The sequence below is a fragment of the Corylus avellana genome, chromosome ca1, assembly GCF_901000735.1.
Source record: "Corylus avellana chromosome ca1, CavTom2PMs-1.0".
Classification (NCBI taxonomy): domain Eukaryota; kingdom Viridiplantae; phylum Streptophyta; class Magnoliopsida; order Fagales; family Betulaceae; genus Corylus; species Corylus avellana.
In genome coordinates this window covers 13,928,941-13,937,534 of record NC_081541.1, presented here as the reverse complement: position 1 = coordinate 13,937,534, position 8,594 = coordinate 13,928,941, and the positions used below count along the sequence as shown (strand labels likewise).

At 35.9% G+C, this 8,594-nt stretch overlaps 1 protein-coding gene across 2 annotated transcripts; it reads left to right on the top strand.

The window, feature by feature from the left end:
* The first annotated feature begins 2,817 nt into the window (after positions 1–2,817).
* Positions 2,818–8,303, top strand: LOC132188902 (PWWP domain-containing protein 1-like). Of its 2 annotated transcripts, none has more exons than XM_059603433.1 (3): positions 2,818–2,966; positions 3,321–4,460; positions 5,849–8,303. In XM_059603433.1, exons 2-3 carry the CDS (start codon positions 3,407–3,409, stop codon positions 8,077–8,079), a joined length of 3,285 nt encoding a protein of 1,094 aa, XP_059459416.1. In that variant the 5' UTR covers positions 2,818–2,966; positions 3,321–3,406; the 3' UTR covers positions 8,080–8,303. The 2 variants fall into 2 exon arrangements, with proteins under 2 accessions (XP_059459416.1, XP_059459417.1); XM_059603434.1 differs by having other exon boundaries at positions 2,818–3,067.
* Positions 8,304–8,594: the final 291 nt, after the last annotated feature.

The following is an 8,594-nucleotide window of genomic DNA, read 5'->3' as shown; positions in this document are numbered from 1 at the left end:
TCTTTTCATGGCTGGAGTTATCAACATGTGGATCGAAAGGCAAACATGGCAGCTCATACGTTGGCTAAATTGGTAGTCGACACTTTCATAGATAGGACTTGGGTGGATAATACCCCTAGCTGTATCTGTGATATTATTGAGAGGAAACTATAAATCCCCTCACTTTGATTTCTTCTGGAATGAGATTTCTTTGAGTTTTTTTCACAAAAAAAAAAGAAAAAAAAAAAAGAAAAAGAAAGTTGATGTAATTTTGAGTTTTAGTGAAACCCATAAAATTTGTCTGTGTTTTATGAAAACCAAAACTCTATTTATCATTGGTTGTGTCCTACATCCCACGATTTTTATATGCATTTATCTAATTTTGGGAATCATGAAGACAGTTATTGATGTGCTAAAGGAGGGGATCAAGTATCTATACATCTATTCTTGGATCGGTTGATTGGTGGACAAAATAATGAGTCTGTAGGTCCAAGAATAGTTGAGTTGTTAAGAAAAAAAAAAAATTAAAACTTGATTTAAATTTTTAGATGTTGTATATGAGTATATGGGTAATGATATATTGCATGCCGAGCGTGCATCAACAGTGATGCACGCCAGACATATATATATATATATATATATATATATTTTAAAAAAAATTAAAATAATAATAATAATAATAATAAAATTTTATGTCTCATGCATCATGTTGATGCACGCCGGGCGTGCACTATATCATTACCCATGAGTATATATTATATTTAAATAATTTAAAATTCATTGGTTAAGATAAAATGATAACTATTAATTGAAAATAATAATTAAGATTTAAAATCATATGGAAGTACTTGTAAATTTTTAAAAACCATTAATGAAAATATGTATATATAAATATTTTGGCATCTCCCAGCCTATGCACAAGAGACATGACCACATTGCGCACAAGAGACGGTGGCTTCGTTTGACAAAGTGAATATATATATATATATATATATATATATATATAGTCTCTTGCGTGTATATATATATATATATATATATGTAAAATTGGTTTATGTGGCTGATCTAATTTACAAATCACTCTCTATGTCTAAAAAATAATTTATAAGTCTCTAAGGTAGGCCAAAATGATATTTTACTCTCTAAACTCATTTTCTGTTAAATGACTTAACAAAAACCGTTTCATTGCCACCTCATACTCAATAAAAATAAGACTTGTGTTTTTTTTTTTTTATTTATACTTTTAAAAAATGACAAATAAGTTTATCTATATCATTTTGAGGCTTCAGCACACACTCTATGTCAAATTAAATAAATCTAATCCCTTTATATTCCCCTGTGCTGTCGTCATCTTCATCTTCCCCTCCGATTCTTGCGTCCATCTCCAGGTGAGTTGTTGGGTTTCGTAGCACGACTGAAATCGCCACCAAAGAATGAAACATCACGACGGTAATTAAGACACCTTGGTTTGGAGCTTTTTTACTTTCGCTTTTAAGATTATGGACATCTTTGATCTATGAGTTTCTTTGAGATTTTTGGGCATCTAAGTTTTTGGAGAAGTGCACTTTTGGGCAGTCTTTCTATGAAAATTCAAATTTGTTTTTGGACATTGAACCATCTTCAAAATTTGTTTATGGGCATCGGAAACAATCTATCACTCTCTCTCTTTGTGTGTCGCATGTTTTTTTTTTATTATTATTTTTTTATCTATGGCAAGCACAATTGTGTTGTTTACTGGTAGGCACAATGATGAACATCAGATATTATTTTGAAGTAATATTTTCATTTTGGAGTAACATCAGGCACAAAGTACGAATGGTGGATACCACAACAGTGTCTTAGGAAAGGAAAAAAAAAATAAAAAAAATAAAGGAGGAAAAAATTGGGTGATGGCTGGCAGTCAATTTTTATTTTTGTTTTTGTTTTTGTTTTTATTTATTTATTTATTTTTTGTTTTTTTGTTGATTTTCAACTCTAAGAATCAAACATGAAGATGACAGCATGGACAGTGAATTAGTGGGAAAAATGAAGACGGTGGCAAAGAGATTAGGTTTATTTAATTTGACGTGCAGTGTGTGCTGGAACTTCAAAATGACGTGGAAAAACTTATTTGCCATTCTTTAAAAGTATAAATAAAAAATAACACATGTCTTATTTTTATTGGGTGTGAGGTGACAGTGAAACGGTTTCTGTTAAGTCATTTAACGAAAAATGAGTTCAAAGAGTAAAATGTTATTTTGGCCTACCCTAGGGGTCTATAAATTATTTTTTAAACCACAATGAGTGATTTGTAAATTAGGCCAACTACATGGACCAATTTTGTATTTATCCCAAAAAAATAAGTAAAAATGTTTGGTATAAAAAAATGAAAAAGTTTTGTTTTGTAATGATTTTTTTTATTTGAATAATAATAAAAAGTAAATGATGTAATATAAAAAGTGAAAAAATTAAAATATTTTGATGTTAATTTTTTTGGAAAATTGTGCATAAACAGTAACCAAGGAAAAGAAAGACTTTGCGGAACAAAGCCGATACCCTTGGCTTTGTTTGCAAAAGGGGTGGATCGGACCCAAAAAACTCATATTATTCTTCTTCTCAAAATTAATCATAATATTCTTACATTTTATATTATATTAATCACTTTTTATTAGTATCTAAATAAAAAAATTATTACAAAACTAATCTTTTTTTTCACTTTTTCATTGAAAACATTATTATTTTTTTTTACACCAATCAAATCTCTCCATTTTTCAATGCCGCCAAACACACTCTTAAGCCTGGGGCTCAAAGGATGAGCCATAATTCTCTGTGCACACTCTGTACGAGTACGACCTGCCTTTTCCACGCGCCACGGACTACCTTTGCTCTCTCTCTCTCTCTCTCTCTCTCTCTCTGTGGGTTGATGCTGAAACGCCAGTGAGCTTTTTGAGCAAAGAAATGGTGGAAAGCTCGGCATCTTCGATTACAGTCGAAGGCCAGCTTGAGAGGTACAACTTCTTCTGGGTTCCCAACCATTTTCTTCCTTCAACTCTTTAGGCGCTCAAAACTTTAGGGTGTAATGGCAAAGGGGATTGATGGAGGAGAAAATGTAAGAATGTTTTGTATAAAAAAAGTAAGAAAAATTTTAATAGTAATTTTTTTATTTAAATAATAATAAAAAAATAATTGATGTGATTTAAAAAGTAAAAATGTTAAAATTGATTTTGAAAGAAAATTTTTGAATTTTTAGGTCTGGTCTGGCTCACTCCTTTGCCAAACAGAGTCTTAGGGTTTTGCTTTAGCTATAATCTTTATAATCTTCCGCGAATATCTAATGAGTTTGCTCATTTGTCACTTTCCAGGGGTTTTGCAATACGTGCATACAGTGTTATAGCATGTTATCGGTTTGGATTGAGCTTTTGATGTCGAAGTCTATCTATGGTTGTCTATGAAGATGGGGTCTGAGGAAACTAGGATTTTTGAAGGTGGGGCTAATGGTGTACAATGTGGTAGCCGAGATGGTGATGTTGGTGTTAAAACTTTACAGGGTGAGAATAATGAGTATGGGGAAACTATACTTTGCTGCGAGATTGATGATTCTGAAGAAAGTGAATCTGTATTCGAGGCTGCAAGTATGGTATTTAGTATGAGGAATAGTAAATTCGGGTATAGAAATGCTAGAACTGCGAGCAGTCCAATGAAAAGGGTCACTAGAGAAACAAAAATGGATAACATCATGACTTATGATTTTAAAGAAACTGCAAATTCAATCAAAAGGGTCAGTAGAGAACCAAAAATTGAGAAAACTATAACTGATGATTTTGAAGAAACTGCAAAGAAACCATTGGGATGTGGATATGAGGTGGGAGATATGGTGTGGGGAAAGGTGAAACCGTATCCTTGGTGGCCAGGTCAGATATTTGATGAAGCATTTGCGGTGCCTTCGGTTGGCAAAACAAAGAAAGAGGGGCATGTACTGGTAGCGTTCTTTGGGGATAGTAGCTATGGTTGGTTGAAACCAAAAAATATTATCCCATTTGATCCTCACTATGCTGAGAAATCAACCAAAACAAATGACCAGGCCTTTTTGAGTGCTGTTGAGGATGCGGAAAATGAGGCCTGTAAGAGGGCTGCACTAGGATTGGCGTGCCGGTGTCGCAACCCTTCTAATTTCCGGCCTATGGATGTTCCTGGGTTTTATGTAGTTTATGTGGGAGGATATGAGCCTTGTGGGGTGTATTCAGCGAAGCAAATTAGAAGGGCTAGAGATGGGTTTCATCCACCTGAGATGCTTTCTTTTGTACAGCAATTGGCTTTAATGCCATATAGTAGGTTGCAAGGAAATGTTAATCGGATAAAAAGTGCTGCTAAAGTACTTGCCTTTCGGATGTCTGTCTTTGAGGAGTTTGATGAGACCTATTCACACGCATCTGGGATTGAACTAGTATGCCCTGCAAGTTCAAAGAAGGTTGCGAATCAGCCAGAAAAAGAGTTGTCTCAAGGTTTATTTTTAATCATGTTTTCCCCTGAATATCTGCTATACGTTTTGTTGTTCACATATACCATATTCCATGAATCCTTGTACATCTAAGTTTGATGCTCCACATTAATATTTTTAATCGACTAAGATGTCTCTTTCATGGCTGATTAGTCTTGCTGGTAATGGGTTGGGTGTTTATTTTACTGCTGGCTTGTGTTGTAAGAACCAATTCATGCCCTGATTTATATTGTTACACTATTATGTTGCTTGCTGGGATCAGCTTTGGGAAAAGTAGCATAAAAAACCATTGCTAGAATTTCAAGAACAAATATACATGTCCAAGATTTGGGAATGATGTCTCAGGCATAGCATTTGGTCTGAACATAAGATGGCTGCAAGTCTTGTTAGGCTATTTTATGGGCTTATAGTAAATAAAGCCTCCTTTTGAACTCAGTTTTGTAAAATCTTTATTTATGGAAATATATCTTCACATTGTTAGCCCTAGCTTAGGCACATACGTTTTAAATTTTATTCCTTTTCGGATTTGATAAAATAATGGGATGGAGTGAAAAAGAAGTGCAAATTGCTATCGATTATGTAATGCATGGCTAAATTTGTTCAAATGTTAACATCAAATTTGAACATCTCATCCTATATCCTGTATATATCTCTTTGATGTATTATATTTTGAATATTTAGTACCTTCATGTTTCTGATATTCCAGTGCTTGTTTGACTCATCAATGATATATTTTGTTGTCATTTCTTACAAGATTTTTTTTTTGTCTTACCACTTCATTTTATTTATGTTGAAGATGGAAACTTACGATAGGCTTTGTTAATTCTCCATGACCTGATTTCCTGATTTTGTTCCTATTTATTTCCAATTGTAGTATGCAATGAGCACCTTTCTATAATAGTTTGTAATTCTTTTTTAATTAAACTTATGTAAACGTATGAAGGATTATGGTGGAACCAAACTTTTCTTTTTCTTCCAACTATTTCATCCTATTCATAAATGAGAGGAACTTAGTAGCAACAGCACATGAACATTTCTTAGCTTTTTTAATGAATAGTAACAGTTCTTAACTTTTTTCAATCTAACGCTGTGGTCCTGCTATTTTACATGTAGAAGTATCCTGAACTGCTCTTCCCGGTTATTGAAGTGTGATATGCAGGAATTATAATCTCCATATGTGCTTGAGATCACATGTCACTTTTCTTTTTGTTTGTTGAATAGCACTCTGCATTTGAACTTTTTCCTGCTCTACTGACTAATTTCTCTTGAAACTACATGTGCGTGCAGACACACACATGTATATGGATGCAGACACACATGTATATGGATTGATGAATGCTGAACTCATCTTTTTTCTTTGCTCTTATACCGTGACTCTGTTACTGTTTGCAGAAACCTTGAGCAGTTCTCTCCAAATTCCTGAAGCTCGTTGCAAGAAGTCTGCAACTCCTACAAAAAATCAACATATGAGAGAAGACAAACGGATTGATCATCCCAACATTTTAAAAGCCGATCCCTTTGGTCAAGAGCAACAAAGTGTCTTAAGTCCTTCAATGTATGAGGAGGGGGCAACCTTTTCAGATAGAGAGTATGCCTTGGAAAGAAAAGATCCACCTTTTTCCATAAATACCAAGTTCACAGGCCAAGAACGTGAAATTTACACGCACAGACTGAGTTCTGGCAAAAAAATTGTGGCTATGGACAAGCAAGCAGTGTGCGAACAAGTTAGTTCAATTAATGCTATGGTCTATAGAGAACCAAATAGAACAGAACTAATTAACAGATCTCAAGGTTTCCAACAACCTCTGTCAAGTTTGCTGAAAACAGTCGGAAATCACAATAAGCTGGAGAACATGTATATGGCTGGAAGAATTACCTCTCAGTTGACCACCCCACACCCCAGAAAAGTTTTTCCTTTTACTAGCAGTCGAAGTATGAATGAGAACCCAAAGGCACTTAAACGTTCTGAAGAGGATTTGAGTTCTGAGAAAGCTGTCATGGTAGATGTAAAGAAGAAAAAGGAAACCGAATCTAGTTTGGATGTTGGCAGGGAGTATACATATAAACACCTTAAACCTGCAAATATCCAACCATTGGCAAGACAATCAGTTGGAAAATCCAGCCAAACTATTTTAGTTCATAGAGAGAGTTCACTGATGGAGCAACAGAGGAAAGAAGACGGAGCCTACCATTCCATTTCCTCTGGTTCTGTGGCTAGACAGCAAATCGATACAAGAAATGTTGAAAATGGACTTCTTCAATTAATTTCTGAGCTATTAGCTCTTGCTCTAGATCCTTTCCATGGTACGGAACAGAATATACCAGAAATTGTTTTTCAGTTCTTCACGAAATTTAGATCCATTGTCTATCAGAAAAAAATGGTGGCGTCTCCTTCTGAATCAATTGAAAATCGACCCACCAAACCGTTTGCATTTACTGTGGCTGCTGAGAGCCTTCCTGTTGGAATTGCTTGCGACCTGCCTTTTTCTTCTAAACCACCAAAGAAACGGCTCAAATCCGATCATAATGAAAAGGCTGGGCATGATGACCACATCCTTGATTGCGAAGAAGAGATGTCCACAAAAAGCCTAAAGCACCTAAATGACTGGAAGTCACTGACTGCAAAAAAGAAGGCTAGCAACCTGAAACCTCTGAAATCTCAAGAAAGAGATTGCCAGGAAATGGGTGAGATAGTTCCAAAAAAGCATATAGAAAACTTGCTAAAGAAGGTAGTCATTGCCGAAAGCGTTTCTGAACCTACAATGCTAGTGATGAATTTTCCTCGTCAATCAGCACTTCCCTCAGTTTCAGAGCTGAAAGCAAAATTTGCACGCTTTGGACCCCTTCATCAGTCTGCCACTCTTGTGTCTTGGAAATCCTCACAATGCCAGATTGTGTTCAAATGCATATCTGATGCTGAGGCAGCATATGTGTATGCCGCCCAAAGCAGTTATCTGTTTGGCAATGTTAAGGTATATTACCAATTGCAAACCCTAGGAACTCCAGCCCCTGAATTAGGCAAGCAGCTTGTGGAAGAGGCCCAGGATAAGCTTCCGCAATCAACATCGTTGAGCAGCTCTAATTCTGCAGAAACAGAGCTCCAGCCAAAGTCATGTCTGAAGAAGCCACCAGGTGATGAGGTGAGGTCCACCACAGCTATTCCTAGTAAAACCCCACATGTAAAATTTATGTTGGTTGGGGATGAAAGTAGCATAGGAGAGCAGTTGGTAATTGGAAGCAACATCAAAAACTTAAATGATAATCATCCAGGTGGCGGTTCATCATCTTCCTTTGCAACTGTCAATGTTAATGTCGGGAACTTCCAAAGGACTAGAAACTTCCAAAGGGTCAGAAACTTCCAAAAGGTCGCACCTTCTTCACCCCCTCTCATTCGTCTCCCTAACCAGCTTCCAGACGCTCTTCACGGCTATGAAGTCGACCGCTTCGTTGAAGCTTGTAATTTGAGATATTGTCAAGCTGGGGTCAGAAACAACTGCATCTATACTTCCACCCCTAGCCACAACGTAGACATCTCCAATCAAATGTTAAGCCTTCTGAGTAGGTGCAGTGAAATCGTAGACGAGCTCAAGTACTCGTTCGGATATATGCCTTTTTGTCTCTGATCAACTGAACCATTGCAGTCATAACATCCCTGGTTTTGTTATACACCACAAACACTGAAGTAAAAGCCTGCTGAGCCTTGGATTTTCATGTAGAAAGACTTAGTCCGATGCTCGAGTAAGAAGTTAGTGTTAGGAATGTACACTTCTAACTTTAGACAGCATGATATGCTCTAATTTTTGCTGCCTTTATGATCGACTACAGTAATCCAACTTGGTTTCTTACTCTTTTTTGCGTTTGAGACATATCTTTGTAAGCATGCTGAGACATCTCCTTCCTCTTGTGAAGTTTCATCTCCTTTTCATTTATTATCTTACGTTTTAATATGATGCATATGTACATTTTGGGACCTTCTTGTAAGCTGATTTCTATCACGTTGGGGTCATCTAGATCCCAACATAAAAGATTATTTCCTGTTTATTTATTTATTTTTTTCTCTGCTGGTTAGAGTAAACAACGCGCGTTAGATGAAAAGTCAAATACAAACCCAAATTATGGTAACGACAAAGGCTGCAGG

What these genes read in the sequence shown, in the direction of transcription:
- LOC132188902 (XM_059603433.1), top strand. Translation starts at nt 3,407, where the DNA reads ATGAAGATGGGGTCTGAGGAAACTAGGATTTTTGAAGGTGGGGCTAAT. An exon ending in AGAAAAAGAGTTGTCTCAAG is followed by an intron (nt 4,461 to 5,848) that starts GTTTATTTTTAA and finishes TACTGTTTGCAG; the next exon opens with AAACCTTGAGCAGTTCTCTC.